At 46.7% G+C, this 21,704-nt stretch overlaps 1 protein-coding gene across 4 annotated transcripts; it reads left to right on the top strand.

Annotated features, from left to right (window-relative positions):
• Window positions 1-1,759: 1,759 nt before the first annotated feature.
• On the top strand, window positions 1,760-21,704 carry ADPRH (ADP-ribosylarginine hydrolase). Of its 4 annotated transcripts, none has more exons than XM_017347069.3 (4): window positions 1,760-1,877; window positions 15,062-15,443; window positions 17,745-18,105; window positions 18,946-21,704. In XM_017347069.3, exons 2-4 carry the CDS (start codon window positions 15,131-15,133, stop codon window positions 19,358-19,360), a joined length of 1,089 nt encoding a protein of 362 aa, XP_017202558.1. In that variant the 5' UTR covers window positions 1,760-1,877; window positions 15,062-15,130; the 3' UTR covers window positions 19,361-21,704. The 4 variants fall into 4 exon arrangements, with proteins under 4 accessions (XP_017202558.1, XP_002716714.1, XP_008265104.1 ...); XM_002716668.5 differs by lacking the exon at window positions 1,760-1,877 and adding an exon at window positions 12,244-12,564; XM_008266882.3 differs by lacking the exon at window positions 1,760-1,877 and adding an exon at window positions 12,414-12,564 and having other exon boundaries at window positions 15,062-15,153.

A 21,704-nucleotide genomic window follows, 5' to 3' on the forward strand; every position in this document is an offset into this window, starting at 1 on the left:
CGGCTTCCATGTTTCAAAATAAGCCAGGGAATTGGATTCTGTTCATAAAATTAAAGAAAACTTGCCTGGCTTGCAGGGAAAGGGGGCACTTTCCCTTCACAAACTCTTTCTAGAAAGGGCAACATTTCAAGCCTACCTGGGGTGGGCACTTTCAGCTACCGTGCGAATTTGACCACCTGGAAGACCTGCCCAAGGGCCGACGTGTGCCGAGACCACACCGTGAAGGCCAGGTTGTGGTGAAGAAGAACTTGAACAGTACTGTCAGACTAAATCTCTCCTGAACTTGGACCCAGTCTCTCCAGAGGCCACGGGTAACGCTTGCGGCTCCAACGGCCCCCGCTACCATGGAGAAGGCTGCCTGGCCCGGCTGCCACGTGAAAATGCTGGCTGTCCTTTGGTTCAGGTCCCAGGCCTCGGCCCAGCCCCCAAGCCTTAGGAGTTCTTGCCACTGGGCAGTTTGAGGAATGAATGCCAGAGACCAAGGGGAGATGGAAGCAAGGGGATCATGGAGAGAAGGAATGATCTGGAAAGCAGAGAGCCAGTGAGTATCTCTCCACCGCACTTTACTCCTTGTCTCAAGGCTGTTTCAGAAACAGAAGAGAGAGTAGATTCATGGTGGTTAGCCCAGGCTGACCCCGTTAGGGGTTGTGGGCAGAGGCTGCAGGGAAGAAAAATAACTTCAGCAAGGTTTTTGGTTGCAGGAGTAAGTTGCTTTTCGTTTGCTGAATGCCGTATGCTCACCCACTGGGAGTCCGGTGCACAGTGAAGTCCCTTAGGGTGGGGCTGTAGGGAGCCGGATGGAGAGTTCATTGAAAACTCTGCAACTTGGGACTCAGCTGATCGGCTGAGTCCCCTTCCTGTGGGGGAATACCAGCCGAGCTAAGAGAACGGGACTGGGGAGGCCACATGCTGAGAAAGTCACCCAAGATGCGTCTGGAAACTACTGGCGGAGCTCCAAGTCAGGAGTTGGGAAGCCCTGACCTACGGGCCCATGACCGGGGGTGGGGGAGGCTGGGAAAGAAGCCGGGCCACGACATGGATTTCCCCCAGACCTCTTTCTGTTCTGCCTGCTCCTAGCTCTTCCCACTGCAGTTTGCATCCACTTCTCTGGTTTGCACTTCTCCGTGCAGTGTCTCCCACCTCCAGCTCCTGTAACTCTGCCTAACAGAGTCACAGCGCAGAGCTGAGACTTCCCTTCAAATACTGTTTGCACACTCTCATCCCATGGACGTGGAAGCCTCTTTTGGGATGGAGGGAGCAGGGAATATTTATAAACTGAGGCTCAGGAAGTGCCTATCTTTCAGGCAATGCAACGTTTAGTCTTCCTCATCATTCTAAAGCTTTCCTAAAAGGCAGTCTATAGGGACTGGAAGAAGTCCTGATTGGGAGTCAGGAATGGTGGGTTCCAGGCATGCTTCTGTCTGTGCGACCACTGGAGTCTCATAGACCCGAGGACCTCTGCACTGGCTTGTTTCCTCTCGACAGAGTGAGGAGTTGTGTGAACAGTCCCCTGTCCCCCATATCTGACAATTTAAACCTGCCCTTCCATGTTTCTTTATAGTCTATCAGTTCTACAAGTTATCTTAGCACTGGTGTCCAGAGAGCCATCTTCCTCGGATGTGCCGCTCTTCTGGTCTGTTCTCATTTTCTTTAAAAATCTTCAGTCATACAGATGGTGTGTTTGGGATGACTCAGTCAGAGAGGAAATGAGAAAGCTGATGAAACACTCTCATAACTCGGTGACCGGCCTAGTTGGGAAAATCACTTGTGTCCCAGCCCAGGGCCCAGCAATCAGGCCTCACACAGCGAGAAAACACTACTAAACCTGCATCTTTGTTTTCACCTTCTCAAATCACTTCTGCATTCTGGCTGTGTAGGTAGGTTATTTTTGTGCTTGTGGTAAATTTAGTCTGCCTCCCTAAGATTCTCCAAAACCAGCTAACAGGCGATTTTCCCTGGACACCTCTTTTGAACACCCTTACTGGGCAGCTCATTTGTCTCCCTTTAGCCCATGGTGATTTCATGTACCCTGCAAAGTCTGCTGCCTTCCTTCTCTAGCTGTGAGAACCACCTAGCAAAGTGCTTGACGGTTTCAATGCATCTGCTTCGGGGTGGGTGGGGGGGGCCAGCTGATTAATCAGCCTCCAGTAGAGGATGCAGTGGGGAGGTAGAGTTTCCTAAAGAAGCAGCTGTCAGTGCGAGGATGAGGGGAGGGCCCAGGATGTAGAAAAGCCGCCGCCGCAGGGCCAAGTACATCTTTATGCCTTGCATGTTTAAAGCTCTGACTCAGACTGGCCTTCAGTAGCTTGCCTTGTTTGACTGATGCTCTGGCCCCCTCCCAGCAGGAACATCCTCTGAAAACCAAGCTCTAGGGAGTCAACTGTTTCAGATTCTTGGCCTGCTCTGTGCTCCCTTCTTGTCAGAAATCCCACCTTCTAGGCTTCAGGTGCTGCGTTAGTCAGGGTTCTGAGAAACAGAAGCAGCAGGAGAAACACATGCGTGGAGACAGGTGGCCCTCGGCAGCCACAGAGATCCAGAGCATTTAAGGGAAAAAAATCAATTTCTGTTTTGAATGTACACAGACTGTTTTTCCATTATTCCCCAAGTGATACACTGTAGCAACTGCTTAATAGCCTTTATATTGTATTTGGTATTAACAACTAATCTGGAGATGACTTTAAGTAAATGGAAGGATGTGGGTGGGTGATATGCAAATGCTCCCCTGTTGTATGTCAGGGAGTTGATCATCTGCGGAGTTTGGTATCCTCAGGGGCCCTGGAACCATCTCCCAGGGTTACGCAAAGGACAACTGTCCCTGTGAAGAGGGAGGGGGTGGGACAAGACAGAGTTCAATGAAGGATTGGTTTACAGAGTTGCAGGAGCTAGAAAGTGCGAAACCTGCGGGCTGGCGGGCCGGTGGGCAAGCTGGAGACCTGGGCAAGAACTGATGTCGCTACCACCATCCGCAGACAGTCTGCTGGCAGAATTCCTTCTTCGGTGAGGCGGTGAGTCTGTTTTCTATTAGGGTCCAACTGATGGACGGAGGCCCATCATGCTATGGAGGGCAATCTGTTTTACTCAAGGTCTACTGCTTAAATGCTCATCTCCTCTACAAAAAAAAAAAGAAAAAAAAAAGAAAAGAAAGAAAGAAAGAAAGAAAGAAAGAAAGAAAGAAAAAAGACTTCACAGAAACATCTAGAACAATGTTGTAGCAAATGTCTTGTTCCTACGGCCTCACCGCATGGGCACCTAAAATGCACCCTCACAGAAACTCACTAAGTCTTCGTGAATCAACAGACAGGATGTGTGAGCAGCTACTGCTGGTTTCTTATTTCTCCCGTGCTAGCTTCTCTCTGGTTTCATCCCCCCCCCCCCACCATTGTTTTCTAAAAAATTTATGCAGAGGCCCTACTTGTGGTATGTTTTACTTTGAACTGTTTTTACTATTTTGTATCTGCTTGAGGATCCAAGGGGTACAGACATTTGGAGTTGGTTATAGTATAATATTATTACAAGTGACAGAAAGAAATGCTTATGATGTACACCTAAATAGTTTTTTTAAACAATTTATTGAGCTACAGTATACACACCAAGAAATGCACTTAAGTGTATAGATCAATGAGTTTTTTCTTATCTTCTGATAATCCTCATAATGAATACCCAAATTAAGAACAAAGCATTATTAGTGTCCCAAAGGTCCTCACTATCTCCCCATCAATTCCTTTTTTTTAAACATGTGAAACAAGAATATCTCATCATTAACTATACCAAATGATCTGAAATCCGCAGAATTTGTATCCTCCCTCTGTATGTTAACTACCACAAGTAGGAGAAAATATGTGATGTTTTTCTTTTGGGGCCTGGTTTATCTGTGGCCTCACTGTGCTCACACCTAAAATGAACTCTCACAGATACTCACCAAGTCTTCTTGAATCCGCTAATTTACAGGGTGGCTGAGCATGAGCATCTCCCGTTGCATCCATTTTGTTGCAGATGTCAGGAATTCATTATTTTTTTATGGCTGAGTAATATTTCATCATGTATATATGCCACATTTTATTTATCAGGTTGATTTCATATCTTAGCTATTGTGAATTGAGCTGTTATAAACATGAGTGTTCAGGTAACTCTTTCATATGCTGCTTTCATTTCCTTGGGATGTATTCCCAGGAGTGGAATAACTGGGACATAAAGCAGATCTATTTTTAGTTTTCTGAAGAATCTCTCTGGTGTCAGCTGGTACAACCACTTTGCAGTCCCACCAACAGTATATTAGAGTACCTTTTATCTGCATCCTCCCCAATATTTTATTTTTTGGATGACAGCCATGCTAACTGGGGTGAGGGGATCCCTCATTGTGGTTTTTATTTTCATTTCCCTGACAACTAGTAATCCTGAGTATTTTTTTCATGTATCTCTTGGTCATTTGTATTTCCTCCATTGAAGAAAAATGCCCATTTCTTAATTGAGGTGCTTGTTTCGTTGTTGAATTTCTTCAGCTCCTCATGTATGCTGTATATTAATACTTTGTTGCATAATTTGAAAATATTTTCCCCATTCTGTCAGTTGTTCTTCACTTTATTGATTATTTTCTTTTCTGTGCAGAAGCTTTGTAGCTTGATGTAATCCCATTTGTCCAGTTTAGCCTTTATTGTCTGTGCTTCCGGGTCTTACCTGAGAACTCTTTGCCTGGGTCAGTATTTTGCAGTGCATCTCTATGTTTTTCTCTAGTAATTTCATGGCTTCAGTTCTCAGGGTTAGGCTGTTGATCCACTGTGAGCTGATTTTTGTATAAGGTATAAGGTAGGGGTCTTGTTCATTCTTCTGCGTGAAGAGATCCAATTTTCCCAACACCATTTGTTGAAGAGACTGTCCTTTCTCTGGGAGATTTTGGCTTGTTTGCCGAAGATTAGTTGGTTGCAGATATGTCGAATAATTTCTAGGGTTTCTGTTCTGTTCCGTTGGTCTACATATCTATTTTGGGACCAGCAACAGGCTGCTTTGATTTTAACAGTCTGGAGTATGCCTTGAAATACGGTATTGTGATGCCAATGGCTTTGTTTTGATCATTTAAGATTGCTTTGGCTATTTGGGGTCTTCTGTGCTTCCATGAGTTTTAGGATTGTTTTCTTCTAGATCTCGTAGAATGTCTCTGATATTTTCATTTGGATATCATTGAATCTGGAAATTGCTTTGGGTAGTATGGACATTTTGATGATATTAAATCTTCCAGTTCAGAAACGTGGAAGATTTTTCTAGTGTGTGTGTGTGTTTGTATGTGTGCTGTTTTATTTCTTTCATTAATGTTGTGTAATTTTTGTTGTAGAAATCTTTCACATGCTTGGTTAAATTTAATTCCAAGATATTTAAAAATTTTTGTAGCTATTGTGAATGGGACAGATCTTACAAGTTATTTCTCAGCCAGTACATTCTTGGTGTATAAGAATGCTGTTGATTTTTGTGTGTTGATTTTGTATGCTGCAGCTTTGCTGAATTCTCTTGAGTTGCAATAACCCTTAAGCTCTTTTCTTCCCCTATATAAAGGATAATGTCATCTGCAAACAGGGATAATTTGACTTCTTCTTTCCAATTTGTATTGTGTTGATTTCTTTTTCTTGCCTTATGGCTCTGGCTGAAATTTCCAGACTGTATTGAATAATAATGGTGGGAGTGGGCATCCTTGTCTGGTTCTGGATCTTAGCAGAAATGCCACCAGCTGGCCGGCGCCGCGGCTCACTAGGCTAATCCTCCGCCTAGCGGCGCCGGCACACCGGGTTCTAGTCCCGGTTGGGGCGCCGGATTCTGTCCCGGTTGCCCCTCTTCCAGGCCAGCCCTCTGCTGTGGCCAGGGAGTGCAGTGGAGGATGGCCCAGGTGCTTGGGCCCTGCACCCCATGGGAGACCAGGAAAAGCACCTGGCTCCTGGCTCCTGCCATCGGATCAGCGCGGTGCGCCGGCCACAGTGCGCTGGCTGTGGCGGCCATTGGAGGGTGAACCAACGGCAAAGGAAGACCTTTCTCTCTGTCTCTCTCTCTCACTGTCCACTCTGCCTGTCAAAAAAAAAAAAAAAAAAAAAAAAAAAAGAAATGCCACCAGCTTTTCCCTGTTCAATATGATGCTGGCTGTTGGTTTGTCATATATTTCCTTGATTGTATTGAGGTATGTTCCTTTTATACCCAATTTGCTTAAGGTTACTAATCATGAAAAGATTTTTTTTTCTCTGAATCTATTGAGATAATCATATGGGTGTTATCCTTCATTTTGTTGATGTGATGAATTAACAAGCTGCCCCATCTCCAGTGTGAGATGCCCACCATTCTCCAAACAGGACAGAATTGGCTGCAGCTCCACTTCAGAAAATTATTTGGCACTGTCTCTCTCTCTTTCTCTCTCTCTTTTGGACAGGCAGAGTTAGACAGAGAGACAGACAGAGGGAAAGGTCTTCCTTCCGTTGGTTCACCCCCCAAATGGCTGCTACGGCCGGCATGCTGTGCCGATCTGAAGCCAGGAGCCAGGTGCTTCCTCCTGGTCTCCTATGCGGGTCAGGTTCCCAAGCACTTGGGCCATCCTCCACTGTACTCCTGGGCCACAGCAGAGAGCTGGCCTGGAAGAAGGGCAACCGGGACAGAATCTGGCGCCCCAACCGGGACTAGAACCCAGGGTGCTGGCGCCACAGGCGGAGGATTATCCTAGTGAGCTGCGGCACCGGCCAACACTGTTTCTCAATCAGTATCTTGGGAACATGGTACTTCCTTTGTTTCCTTTGTATCTCTTTGTGGCTGAGGTCACTACAGTACCTCCCTATTCAGCAATCTTGGATCTCCTCCTAAGTAATATTTTAAAGAATATAAAACTGCATAAACAAAATGAACCATTTTTTCTCTTTTAAAGATTTTTACTTATTTAATTTGAATGGCACAGTGGTAGAGAGAAAGAGAAAGTGAGAGAGGATGAGACAGAGAGGGATCTTCAATTTGCTGATTCACTCCTCGAATGATTACAATGGCCAGCACTGTCAAGGCCAAAATCAGGAGCCCAGGGCTCTATCAGGTCTCTCACATGGGTTGCAGCAGCCCAAGTACCTAGGCTATCCTCTGATGTTACCCCAGGCACATTAGCAGGAGGCTGGATTGGAAGCACAGCAGCTGGGATTGGAACTGATGCTCTGATATGAGATGCAGATGATACAGGCAACAACTGACCTGCTATGCCACAATATTGGTACCTCTTTTTTTTTTAAATGCATATAAAATAAAGACTGTAAATATATAAAACCTGAGTGATGAACAGTTTCTAATTTTTCTGTTTTCTAAAATTTCTTTATACATACAAATTCTAAGACATTAAAATTTTCCCCTTCTTCTTCCCTACTCCCAGAAAACCCAGCTCTCCTCCTGAGAGATAATTGTACTAATTATTCAGTTTGATTAGTGATTTTACACACACCATTTTAAAATAAACATAAATAAAACCATATATATTTATCATTCTAAAATTTCATTTTTATGGTTAATAATTATCTCCAATCTTTATGTGAACCCCATGGTTCACATGTTTTAAATAGCTCCACAATTGCACCATAATTTGGGGAAGGAAAGTAATACTTCCTCTAAATTTATTTCCAATTATTTTTTTTACAGGCAGAGTGGACAGGGAGAGAGAGAGACAGAGAGAAAGGTCTTCCTTTACCGTTGGTTCACCCTCCAATGGCCACCGCGGCCGGCGCGCTGTGGCCGGCGCACTGTGCCAATCCGAAGCCAGGAGCCAGGTGCCTCTCCTGGTCTCCCATGGGGTGCAGGGCCCAAGTACTTGGGCCATCCTCCACTGCCTTCCCGGACCACAGCAGAGAGCTGGCCTGGAAGAAGGGCAACCGGGACAGAATCCGGTGCCCCAACCGGGACTAGAACCCGGTGTGCCGGAGCCGCAAGGCGGAGGATTAGCCTAGTGAGCCACGGCGCCGGCCCTTATTTCCAATTTTCTGCTATTAGAAACAATTCTGAGGGGCTGGCATTGTAGCACAGAGAGTGGCTTGAAATGCTGGCATCCCATCTTAGAGCATCACTTTGCATCCTGGCTGCTCTGCTGCTAATCCAGCTCCCTGCTAATTTGCCTTGAGAATGCAGCAGAAAATTATCCAAGTGCTTGGGCCCTGCCACCCATGTGGGAGACCAGGATGGTGTTTTTGCTCCCAGCTTCAGCCTGGACATGTCCCAGCCATTATGGCCATTTGGGGGAATGAAGCCATCATGTGTATGTATATGTATATGTATATGTATATGTATATATCATCTATCATCCATATATCCATCTGTCATCTCTCCCTCTCTCTGTGCCTTTCAAATAAATAAATAAATCTTTTTTAAAATTTCTGTGAAGAGTATGCAGAAACACTTATTTGTGTGAATATGTGTGCATACTTCTTTTCTACTATAAATATACATTATTTTTGTCATTAAAAAAGTTACTTATCATGGCTGGTACTGTGACATAGCGGGTAAAGCCTCTGCCTGCAGTTTCAGCATCCCATATGGGCATCAATTTGAATCCCAGCTGCTCCACTTCCCATCCAGCTCTTTGCTATGGCCTGGGAAAGCAGTAGAAGATGGCCCAAGTCCTTGGGTCCCTGTACCTGCCTAGGAGAAGAAGCTCCTGGCTCCTGGCTTCGCGTCAGCAAGGCTCCGGCTGCTGTAGCCATCTGGGGATGGAACCAGCAGATGGAAGACCTCTCTCTCTCTGCCTCTTTAACTCTGCCTTTCAAATAAATAAATCCTTTTTTAAAAAATTACTTATCTCCAAACTCATCAAATTGCATTCATAAAATATGTTCAGACTTTACTATTCAGACTGTTCTATGTCAATCATACCTCAATAAAGCAGTTAAAAAATGAGGCAGCAAAAACTTTAAAAAAATTATTATATTTTGATTTAAGTCAGTAGCTTAAAATGGCATCATTCAACTAAGTCCACTCTATGAGAACAGAGACTGTATCAGGTCCTAGTATATAACTGGTACCCAGTAGGTGTTTAATGTTGCATCATATATAAAGATTATTCCTGAAAATCATAAGATTCTTTAGAAAAGTTCCAACCTTACAGATAAGGTCCCTACAGCACCTTAGAGTTCAAATCAGAATCTCAACACAGCCATTGATTGTACTGGTGGGTAATGAGGATCCCTGTGTTGTATGTTCCTTGATAAAACTGGAAGCAAGTTACTAAGTGTTCAACATCCTTGTCTTCTTACTATCTTTACTAATGCCTAGCAAATTGCCAAATAATTACATGTTCTTTTTGGCAGAATAGCATTTACTCTTTCTTTTACAAGCAAACAAAAAAGTATCTACAGCCCAGGGAAAATGTTCTTTGATCAAAAGGAAACCTATCACAGCCAACTTGTCAGCAGTTGGTTTAGTCCTCAGGGGGATTCATGGGAAGTAGTTCTCTCAACTTTGAGAGAAGAGACACTCTCTCTTCCCTCTGGACATTGACTATATCTTGATCTACTGGTTAAAGTCCGCCTGCGGGTTAAGGCCATCTCCACTGAGGACAGTGGGGCAGAGAGCTGGGAGGTCTTGGATCCTTGATATAGCTGCTGAATTAACCCTGGGGACTTCTCGCCTCTAGACATTTTGCAACCAAAGATGAGCCTCCGGAGTCTGCTTTGGGTTAGAGGGGAGTGACAGTTATCTGCAGTTATTTGGAGCTGGAATCATGCTGATAAATTGCCCTTTTGCTCTACGTGACCAGGCCATTGATGTCCCAAAAAGGTTTTCCAATTTTGTCTGGGGAGACAGGTGTTCGTCAGTGAGAGAAGGATGTGGAATGGCTCACATGTATGATGGAGACAAGAAGACATAGAGAAACAGCTGACTAGCAGTCATTTTTTTTTATTATGTGATTACTACATTGATAAGCAATACGCTAAAGTTTTTTACACGGTTTCAGGCAATCCTCCTAACACCTGTCTGATGTTGGTATAATTATTGTTCCCACTTTACAACAGCAGAAGAGAAGCTTAGCGAGATTAAGTGACAAAAATGCTGATTTACCCAAGTAGTAAGTGCTGCTGGGGCTGGAAACCAGGCAGCATGAATGAGTTAGGAGCCTGTGCTGATAGGTTCGTAGGCATCAGAAAGTATGAAGTAAGCTCACTGCTAGGAATAACTCCAATTATTCTTTATAATCAGGGCACACATTTTTTTCACGAATTCTGACAGAACAGTTGAGGTATGGGCCTAAATATCTTAATCTTAATTCCAAATTCTTGTGCCCACAGAGGAAAGAATTCAAAGCAGAAGCATAAATACAGTACACAAGCAAGAGCAGGATTTCTTTAAAAGAGATCATGAATCTACATTCGTGAGTGAGTGCGGGCCACCCAACGTGGAGCCATACCTGCCAACCACAGCCCAGAGCCTCTATTGCCTACACAGGGAGAGGAGCGGCCAGAGAAGGACACATAAGCATGGTCCCCAAGTCCAGGACAAAAGAGGGGCCCCTTCCACTTTACCTCTCTCTTTTATTAGCTCGGAAGTGGTGCTCTAATTGAATACTACAAGGGACAGAGTTTTGGGTGCATAAAGCTTTCTGGGAGGTTTGCAGCACAGTCACTTGGAATTTAACTTCATTCAGTATGGCCATCACGGCATCTGCTCCTTCCTGGTCCCGGATGAGACACAAGTGCATCATGGGAAAGTGGTGTACTAGACTGACAGTTAAGAGGCAGTGTTACCAGGCAGGGCTGGCAGAAATTCCCGCTCACTTATTCCTATGTAATCTTCCTGCCTAGCTCTCCTGTATCAGTGGTGTGAACAATACCCTGGACAGATATGTTACACTGAAACAGCAGAGCTTTATAAAGATAATTATTAAAAATACCCCTCACTCTGAGCTGTCTTTGACCATGTCCTCAGAGGTTGCAAATCTTTGATGGTGAACTTAATTTTGTAAACACCAAGAAGTCTCCTAGGCCAGGCTTAGCGGTGGAGGTAAGGGATGGATTGGGAAAGAGGGTTAGGTGATGCTTTGGAGTGATGGAAATATTCTAGACCTTGATGGTGCTAAAGGGAGCACTGGGACACCTGGAAGAGAATTTGAACTGTACTGAGCCAGTTTTTCACAGAATGTTCCTGAAGAGCTCATCCTGCCACATCTTTCTCAGAAGAGGGCAGCTTCTACAAACAAGCAGCAGTTAAAGCTGCAAGAAACAAGTCAGATCTTCCCCATCTAAGCTGAACTTTCCTCTTTATAACACTAAATTCTGGCCGGCGCCGCGGCTCACTAGGCTAATCCTACACCTGCGGCGCCGGCACACCGGGTTTAGTCCCGGTTGGGGCGCCGGATTCTGTCCCGGTTGCCCCTCTTCCAGGCCAGCTCTCTGCTGTGGCCCGGGAAAGCAGTGGAGGATGGCCCAGGTGCTTGGGCCCTGCACCCCATGGGAGACCAGGAGAAGTACCTGGCTCCTGGCTTCGGATCAGCGTGGGGCACCGGCCGCAGCGGCCATTGGAGGGTGAACCAAGGGTAAAGGAAGACCTTTCTCTCTGTCTCTCTCTCTCACTGTCCACTCTGCCTGTCAAACACACACACACACACACACTAAATTCTCCACCTAGGGGTGCAGCCATTTTCTGAAAATACAAAGGCAGATGTGGCTTCAGTCTCCCCGCCTCGCCTTGCCACTTCCTGGACACTCCCCTCACCTTTGCCATGACAGCAAGGCCATCTCCGGTTAGCAGCGGGCAGTTTCCTGAAGCGTCTTCCCGCTGTCTCCGTTACTCGTCACAAGCGAACAAGCTCTCCTGAGGGCAGTCCCACTTGAGGCTGGTTAGTCGGTGATGTGGCGAGCACACTAGGGGTGTGTTGGCACCCCAGCGGATGTATTTATCAAAACTCACTGAACAGCACACAACGAACCCATTTCATTACTTGCAAAGGCCATCTCAATGTTGAAAATCCTCAGGCCAAGTTGGGTCATTACAGCAAGAGACACAACGAATTAAAAATTTTAGAGAAGCATCCAGAATTACTCGCATTCGATAACGCCACAACCCTCTTTAAAAGCGACAATACTATTTAAACAAAACTACTACTCCTGGTTTCTGTTTGCTCTTATCAGGATCTAAAGAAATTCTGTGTTGCAGACAAACAGTTAAAACTCTGAAGCGCTATGAGAGGGAGGTATTATCGCTTTCTCCCTTTACTGGGCCAGGGGCCTAGAATCCTGGCCGCCGCTGCTCGCTTTCTCGGTCCCGCCAGCTTCCCGCAAGCCCAGGAAAGCCGGGCAGGAAGGAAGGGCCCAGAAGAAAGCCCAGGGCCAGACGTGAGTCACTGACAACAGCCGGTCCCGTGGCTCCCACAGCACGCCGCGTCCGGCGCCCCAAAGCCTTGCCGGCGGGTCACCGAGGAGGCTGCGCCCGCCTCCGCTGGGGCGCGGCAGGGCGCGGCCGGGCCCTCCCGGAAGCCGCTCTCTGGGCCGCGCCACAGCCCCGGACCCGGCTAGGCCAAGCGCGCGCAGCGGGAAGACGCTGAGCCCCGCGCGCGCGCGCTCCTCCCTCGGCGGCGACCAGGTACGCGCTCCCGCGTCGTCTCCCGGGCGCGCGCTCCTGTCCTCGTGGAGACCGGCTCCCAGCTCCGCGCCCCCGACCGCGGCTCGCACCTCCCTGCGGGTGACCGACCACCCGGCCCCCGGGGTCCGCAGGCAGCTGAAAGCTGCGAGGCCGTCTGGGTTTTCCGGTGCGGGGTAGGGTGTGTGTGTTTGTGTGTGTGTGTGTGTGTACACCCCCTGCTTGGAGCACTGTAGTAAACATCTTTTAAGTCCATTTTCCACGAAGCCCTTGTATAGTTTCGGTATGAGAATGTAACACGTGAAAATTCGGAAGAGTTTACGAAGTAAGAGCGGTGTGGGCCTGGGTCGGGTGAGGGTGGCCAGTGCAGTGTGTGGGGGTTGAAAGGAATTTCCACCGAAACAAGGTGCTGACCTCTGTGGCCCTTGGTTGCAACTAACTCACCATAGCACAGCAGAGAGAACTAGGAGGAATTACACAAAGGAAGCCCAGGGCACCAAGAGTCAGGGTACAGAGGGCTTCCAAACCAGTCCTCAGAGGCCAGCTCCGTCTCTAGCGGGCAGGACCTCGGCCGCATCTCTGTCCCTGGCCCAGCACCCTCCAGATTATAGACAGGAAAGTCTAGCTGCAGGTGGACAACTGCTTCTTTGCAGAGTCTAGCCAGCACCAGACCAGGGGTTTAATTCATGGTGGGTATATTAGCTAAAATCCCAACACTCAAGAGGGAAGGTCATCATTTAAATAAAAACAAAAATTTAAAAAAGAAGTGAAATTTAATTCAAGATGCAATCACTTTGAATAGCCTTGACTGTTGAGAAACGGGTTTTTTGTTTATTTATTTGTTTGTTTTCATGCAAATTGTTGAACTCTTTACTTAGTACAGAGTTGGTCTTCTGTGTATAGTTAATTGGAAATGGATCTTAGCCAAGAATGGGACTGGGAATGGGAGAGGGAGGAGGAGGAGGGGTGGGAGTATGGGTATGGTGGGAAGAATCACTATATTCCTAAAGTTGTACTTAAGAAATGCATGAAGTTTGTATTTCTTAAATAAAAGGTTTCTTAGGGGAAAATTTTTTTTTTTTTTTTTTTTTTTTTTTTTTTTGACAGGCAGAGTGGACAGTGAGAGAGAGAGACAGAGAGAGAAAGGTCTTCCTTTGCCGTTGGTTCACCCTCCAATGGCCGCCGCTGCAGCCGGCGCACCGCGCTGATCCTGGCAGGAGCCAGGAGCCAGGTGCTTTTCCTGGTCTCCCATGGGGTGCAGGGCCCAAGCACCTGGGCCATCCTCCACTGCACTCCCTGGCCATAGCAGAGAGCTGGCCTGGAAGAGGGGCAACCGGGACAGAATCCGGCGCCCCAACCGGGACTAGAACCCGGTGTGCCGGCGCCGCAAGGTGGAGGATTAGCCTATTGAGCCACGGCGCCGGCTTGGGAAAATTTTTTTTTAAAAATTTAAGTTTTCCTGATTGTGCATGAATAATAAAACAACAATAAGGGGCTGACGCTGTGGCATAGTGGGTAAAGCCGCCTCCTGCAGTGCCAGCATCTGATATGGGTGCTGATTCAAGTCCTGGCTGCTCCACTTCCGATCCAGCTCTCTGCTATGGCCTGGGAAAGCAGTAAAAGATGGCCCAAGTCCTTGGGCTCCTGCACCCACGCGGGGAATCCGGAAGAGGCTCCTGGCTCTTGGCTCCAGGCTTTGGATGGGCCCAGCTCCAGCCATTGCAGCCATTTGGGGAGTGAACCAGTGGATGGAAGACACCTCTCTCTTTCTCTGCCTCTCTGTAACTCTGCCTTTCAAATAAATAAATAAGTCTTTAAAAATGATAATAATAAAAATAGTGCTGCCAAGCCCTAAGGGCTTTGCACAAATAATTCATTTGTTCTTCCTGAGAAGTTCATCAGGTTGTTAGGATTTTGACCATCACCATTGTACAGCTGTGGAAGCTGAGGCACCAAGAGGTTGCCCAAGTGGCTCCCAATTGGGGAGTGGTGTAGAACTAAGCATCCTGGCCTGGAGGCAGAAGATGTGAATTTAGTTTCTCTGAGCCTCAGTTTGTGAAATGCATACTATACGCATATACGAATGTGCAGGTCCTTTGTGAACTGTGCGTGCTGATACCGAGAGCAAGTACCATTGCTTAAATAAAGCCTTGCACTTCCAAGGCCAGATCCCAACTACAAAGTGAAAATGCTGAGCTTGAGTTGATTTGCAGAATTTAATGGGCTTGCCACCAAGAAGCAAAGATCCGTCTGTGGTCAACATCGAGGTCTTCGGAATCAAACAGACCTATGCTGGGATCTCTGTGATGGGAGATGAGTCGCTTATTTCTGAAATTGCATTATTGTCATAATCTTTGATTAGCTCACCTGTAAGATGGACCTATTAATTCATTCCTCATAGATCAGTTATGAGTCTTAAATGAGAGGCACTTAAGATAATGCCTGCAAGTGGGGAATACTCAGTAACCTGTCGATGGGTCTATTTTTTTTTTTTTTTCAGATTCCTCTTCCTCCGCAACCTCTCCTGTGTCTTGATTGCCCCCTGAAGACAGCCTGTGCAGAGCCCAGCATGTGTGGGGGACTGATAGAGAGGTATGTGGCTGCCATGGTACTGAGTGCAGCTGGAGATGCCTTGGGGTACTTCAATGGAAAGTGGGAGTTCCTTCGAGATGGGGAGAAGATACACCAGCAGTTGGCCCAGCTGGGCGGCTTGGAAGCCATAGATGTGGGCAAGTGGCGAGTCAGTGATGACACGGTGATGCACTTGGCCACAGCGGAAGCCCTCCTGGAGGCTGGGAAAGCTCCGAAGTTGGCTCGACTGTATTCACTCCTTGCAAAGCACTACCAAGACTGCATGGAAGACATGGACGGCAGAGCGGCCGGTGAGCATAGCCAGAGGGTGCAGAGGAGAGCACGCCCAAGAAAATCATGATGAATGTTGATGGAGATTTTAAAGAAAATGATTTATTTTAACTCATCTGAAAGGTAGAGAGACAGACAGAGAGGGAGCAATCTTCCATCCATGGATTCACTTTCCAAATGCTTGTAATAGGCCAGCGCTGTGGCTCACTAGGCTAATCCTCCGCCTGCGGCACCGGCACCCCGGGTTCTAGTCCCAGTTGAGGTGCCGGATTCTGTCCCGGTTGCTCCTCTTCCAGGCCAGCTCTCTGCTGTGGCCCAGGAGTTCAGTGGAGGATGGCCCAAGTGCTTGGGCCCTGCACCCCATGGGAGACCAGAAGGAAGCACCTGGCTCCTGGCTTCGGATCTGCGCAGTGCGCTGGCCGCAGCACGCCGGCCGTAGCAGTTATTTGGGGGGTGAATTAACGGAAAAAGGAAGACTTCTCTCTCTCTCTCTGTCTTTCTCTCTCTGTCTCTCTCTCACTGTCTAACTCTGCTTTTGCAATAGCAAAAGGCTGGGTCAGGCGGGAGCCAGGAGCCTGGAACTCAATCCAGGGCTCCCAGGTGGGTGGCAGAGATCTAACCACAGGAGCCATCACCTGCTGCCTGTCTGCAGTGAATTAGTAGGAAACTGGAATTGAGACCTGGAATTAACCTGCCCCTGGGGGAAATTTAAGTATCAAAGAGTTAGTGTCTATAGTTGTGAAAAAAACAGAAGCAACCTGAATGTCCCATGATTTTCTTAATTACGAGGAGAGGTTTGCAACCATTTAAAATTATGCATATGAACATTTACTAAAGAAAAAGTGTTATACATTAAGTGAAGAAAAAGCTTGTGTGTTATGAACCCACTCTCGTTAAAAATACAGAAAAGCATCTCTGTTGGGAGAGTCTGGAAGAATATATAAAAAGATGTTATATCTCAGTGATAGAAGTGTTTACAAAGGTACTTAAAAAAGTTTGTAGAGGGCTTTGTAGAGTGGCTTAGTAGGCTAAGCCTCCACCTGTGGCTCCAGCATCCCATGTGGACGCTGGTTCCTGTCCTAGCTTCTCCACTTCTGATCCAACTCTCTGCTATGGCCTGGGAAAGCAATGGAAAATGGCCCAAGTGGTTGGGCTCCTGCACCTGCATGGGAGACCCGGAAGAAGCTCCTGGCTCCTGGCTCAGCTCTGGCCATTACGGCCATTTGGGGAGTAAACCAGCGGATTGGAAGACCTCTCTCTCTGTCTCTCCCTCTCTCTGTAACTCTGCCTCTCAAAACAAAACAAAACAAAACAAAACAACAACAACAAAAAAAACAAGTTTGTAGAGAAATGGAATTAAAGACAAGTTTATTTAAGTGTAGATTGGGTAAGGGAGCATCCTAATGGTCTCCTTTTAGCTTCATCATCTCTTTAAAGGCCTGTCTCCAAACCAGGGTGCTGAGTGTTTGGGGCTGTGGGGACAAGATTCAGCCCATAACACCTCTTGATGAAAATCTCTCACAGTCATACCCACAGGCCTCTGGTGACCTCAGGGATCAGCCTTAGAAGCCACGCTGTGTTCATTCTCTCTCAATGTCTGGCCTCACACCAGTTTGGCAAGTGGGAAGTTAGCTGTCCACTTGTGTTATGCATAAATGTTGTTGTGAATAAGTGACTGACAAAAGAGCAATAATGCCACACCCCATGGTATGTTGCTGCCATTACTTGGCTCCTTTGTGTACTCATAGCTCCCAGTAAGATAGGTCAACAGGACAAGCCAGCTTATACCTCTGTCATTTGGGACACTCTAGGTTCAGTGCCCCTCATCTAAACCCAGGTTTCACTCTGAAATTTGTGACCTCTTTCTGATATCCAAGAATTCCAGCTGTCAGATTCTTAATGGATGCTTTAATAGAATGGGTTTTGGAGTCTGATGGGTTTTACAAGACCACTAGTTGTCTGGCTGTGCAATTTTGAGCAAGTTTCTTAAGCTCCGAGCATTGCCTTATTCATTAAAGAAAAGATGAAGAAAATAATATGTTATACCTACCTTTCCAAGTTGCTATGTGTCTCAGTAATAACTGGTGAAGATTCCAAGGCTCTCTACGTGAATGTTTCTTTTATCATTCCCATCAGCACGCTGTAGGCGATTTATAACATAAGGCAAATTTCTGGGTTGGGGTTGGGTCACAGCGCCATTCATCTTCCTGTGGTTTTGACTCTTTCCATCAGATAAACTTGGAGAAAGTTGAGCTCTTGCTTCCTGCTGGGACCACTGCTCTGACTACACTGACCACCGTGCCCTACTCACCCTTCCCTAGGTGTTGCCTCAGTGCAGAACGCCATGCGGCTGAAGCCAGACAAAGCCGAGGGCTGGAGGATTCCCTTCAACAACCATGAAGGTGGCTGCGGGGCTGCCATGCGGGCCATGTCCATCGGTCTCAGGTTCCCTCACCACAGCCAGCTGGACACACTGATCCAAGTGAGCATCGAGAGTGGCCGAATGACCCACCACCACCCAACTGGCTACTTGGGGGCCCTTGTGTCTGCTCTTTTTACAGCTTATGCTGTGAATGGCAGGCCACCCCGGCAATGGGGGAAAGGACTGATGGAGGTGCTGCCGGAAGCTAAGAAGTATGTCATCCGATCTGGCTACTTTGTGGAGGAGAATCTTCAACACTGGTGAGTCTGCAGGTTCTTGCCAGGGCTGGAACATGGCTGAATCTTTCTGGGCACGCGTATGCCAGGACTCAGAGACCACAGCAGCTGTCATGATTCTCACCACCCAGTCCCCTCCATGCCCACCCGCTTTGATTTTGAGTTTCCTTCCAGCAGTGGTCACCCCCAAAGGAGCCAATGGAAGCCTCTGTAAGTAGTGTAGGTGCAATGCCTACCTTCCCTGAAGGGATTCTGTTCTACATTCCAGTTTTCTAGAGTTTTGTAGCCATCTGATGCTGAGATGAAATTTCTTGCTTATTTCCCACTTTCCTGGAATTGTTTGTTCAGTGTTGACCTGACACTCAAGTAACATTTTCAATTCCTGGGTTAGAATTCTTGTGAGATAGGTTTTCCTATTTGCTGGTTAATAAGCAGACAGGCCACATCTTCCCTTTTTTGTGAATTCACTTCACATTCTCTTTCTTAGAATAAAAAGGTCCAGAGACTTCCTGCTGTCACCCATGGTCACAGTGTCCTCAGATTCCCATTGGAAAGGTGACACTCAACATTACTCTCAAGCCAGGAAAAAGAAAACTTTATTTCCTACTCCTTAGCCCTGATATAGATCTTTTCCTTAACAACAGGGTCAATGCCTTGTTTATGTAGATACTTAGCAAAAACATATTGAATGAATGGCTCTTGGTTAGAGCTCATTTTGATTTTTATATTGTTTATGATGAAAGTAAAAGAAGTTGATGTCATCCTGGAATTTTCTCTGTTCACATATACATATGGTGCTTTTTTTTTTTTAATGGCTTTTGACTTTATTTTTTCAATTGACTGTCGATTCTTTCCTTCCCACAGGCCCTACTTCCAAAATCAATGGGAAAAGTACTTGAAACTTAGAGGAATTTTGGATGGCAACTCAGACCCCAGCTTCCCCAAGTCCTTCAACGTGAAGGAGAGGGATCAGTTCTACATCTCCCTAAGCTACTCAGGCTGGGGTGGCAGCAGCGGCCATGACGCCCCCATGATTGCCTATGATGCTGTTCTGGCTGCAGGAGACTCCTGGCGGGAGCTTGCCCATCGAGCCTTTTTCCACGGCGGGGACAGTGATTCCACAGCCACCATCGCTGGCTGCTGGTGGGGAGTTATGTATGGTTTTAAAGGAGTGAGTCCCACCAACTATGAGAAACTTGAATACAGAAGCAGGTTGGAAGAGACAGCGAGAGCTCTATATTCTCTTGGGTTAGAGGAAGACAGTGGAGTTACCCTTTAGGGAGATGTGATACTCATTTCTGGTGGTTTCGTTTCATTTTTCACGTAGGCCTTTTTCTGCTCAGTTTCTTTTCACTTTTTCCCAGTTCAAAAGTCTTAACCTTGTACTCTTGGAACTTTGATTTCACAAGTCTCTTGGGCACCTTAAGCTCAAGCTCATAATCTAACTCATCGTATTCTCCCTGAATCTATTTGCCTTCTAATGAAGTCTTTTTTTCAAAAAATATTTATCTGAAAGGCAGAGTTACAGGGAGGGAGGTCTTCCATTTGCTGGTTCACTACCCAAATGACCATAACAGCAGAACTGGACTGATCTGAAGCCAGGAGCCAGGAGCCTCTTCTGGGCCTCCTACACAGATGCAGGGGCCCAAAGACTTGGGCCATCTTCTATTGCTTTCCCAGAGGCATTAGCAGGGAGCTGAATCAGAAATGGAACAGGCAGGACTCAAACTGGTGCCCATATGAGATGTCAGTGTCTCAGGCGCTGGTTTTATCCACTGTGCCACAACGCCAACCCCATGAAGAGTCTTTTATCTCAATTGATGGGGCTCAGCGTTTCCCAAGCCAGAAACCTCATGTCCTCTTGTTCATGTCTTCATTTGTGTCATCTCATCGCTCATTGTCTTTGTCTCAGGTTGAGTCTCCCCTATCCCAAAGGAACTCTGAGGTGAAGATATGAGTGTAAGCAGGTTCTTTGGAGGCGATTCCAGGAATCACTGGCAGAAGAGTGGGGCAGTGACACCAGGAAGGGAAAGGGGAGCTCTGTGGGGTGTGTTACTGAGCAGGTTTCCACAGTAGGCTACTGGGACACAGTCCATATGGGTGCTTTGCTAAGGGAGCTCTCAGAGTTGCCCACATGAAGATCATGTAAAGCTGGGCTCTTTATCCTCTGACTTCCATCTGCTTCTGGGGATGCTGACTCCTTGGTATTTCTTCATGAACGTCTTCAGCTAAAGACTCAGAGGTGCTTGCAATGGTGAGCTGTAAGGTACATGGGAACAGTAAGGGGTGCACATGGATCCTACCAGCATCTGCCAGACTGTTGTACCTCCAATAGTCTGTACATCCGTCACCTCTCTAACCTTCCTGTGGTGAGTATTTGTCAGCCAGATGTCTGCAATCAAGTTTCAAGCCTAGGGAGATGCTGCTCCTAGCTGCTTTCAGTACTTGCTTCATCATGATGCCTACTGTGTTACCAGTTTTGTTGCTGTCTATTTGCTGTCGGTGTTCTGCTCTAGACAGAGCCTAATGTGGTGCCTGGGCACACAGCAGACACTTAACCCATATTAATTAAATGAATTTGTTAATTAGCCTCCTGTCTGGTGGGTCCCTCATTACCCTCCAGAGTTATCTTTACAAACAACAAGTTGATCATGCTGGACTTCTAATCATCTTCCAATGTGTACATCAGCCCCTTTCTTCATTTCTTGATGTTCTTTCACCTGGTAAATTTTTACTCATCCTTCAAGGCCCAACTGGAAGGTGAACTGGAAGACCCGACACTTAGGTGAAACCTACTCCAGAGGAACTTGAGCACCTTCTCACTCCATCCACAGCCTTGCTTCATCCCATTCCCACACTGACCCTGTTGTACGGTGCTGGGGTAACTTCTGGGTCAGTCTCAGGTGTACAGTACCCAGCAGACACTCAGTTTGGATCTGAGATGTCATTCTTGCCTTTGCATGGTCACTTGCAGCCAGTAGCCCATCCTCATCTGGTGTGTTGTTAAGGGACTGAGGAAGAGCCTGCTCTTATCTCCTCTTTGAGTAAAACCAGAGCTATGACTCAATGCTTGCTTCTTCAGATCTCTGGATTTTAACAGGAGGAATGGGGAGGGAGAACTGATAACAGAGGTCATGCTGCTTCCTAGGTAGAGCTACAGGGATTTGTCTAAGTCCTTCAGTCTACTTAAGACATAGGGGAGGAGGGGGGTGAGGGCTTGTTTTGGATGTAAGACTTTAACCCCTGTTGGGGACAACAGGAAAAGATCCATTAGCGAATCCTATTCTATTTGTTTTGCTGGTTTTCACTCTTTATCCCAGGCCCACTTAAAAAGTTTAGACTTTCACACTCCTTTTTCTCATCCTCCCTAAACTTCACTCCAACTGGTGACTCTGCTTGTTGTTTCTAGAGAACAGCTGCGTACTCCTAATACCACTTCTGCCCACTCACTCACATCTGAGCTCATGGTCCTTATCTTTTCTCCTGAGTGCTAGTGGGGTGTGTAGTGTGTATGTGTGTGTGTGTAGGCTGAGACACAAGGGTGAAAATGGACAGGGGAAAGAGATCAACTTAATTACATGCATAATGCTAGAGTGATCAATAAAAATGTTCTGTTTATAGTA

The sequence above is a fragment of the Oryctolagus cuniculus genome, chromosome 4 (genome assembly GCF_964237555.1).
Source record: "Oryctolagus cuniculus chromosome 4, mOryCun1.1, whole genome shotgun sequence".
Lineage (NCBI taxonomy): Eukaryota > Metazoa > Chordata > Mammalia > Lagomorpha > Leporidae > Oryctolagus > Oryctolagus cuniculus.

Bases quoted from the DNA above. Each gene is read 5' to 3' on its own strand.
- ADPRH (XM_017347069.3), top strand. From the start codon at position 15,131: ATGTGTGGGGGACTGATAGAGAGGTATGTGGCTGCCATGGTACTGAGT. The intron at 15,444-17,744 runs GTGAGCATAGCC...ACCCTTCCCTAG, and splicing joins CATGGACGGCAGAGCGGCCG to GTGTTGCCTCAGTGCAGAAC. The intron at 18,106-18,945 runs GTGAGTCTGCAG...TCCTTCCCACAG, and splicing joins GAGGAGAATCTTCAACACTG to GCCCTACTTCCAAAATCAAT.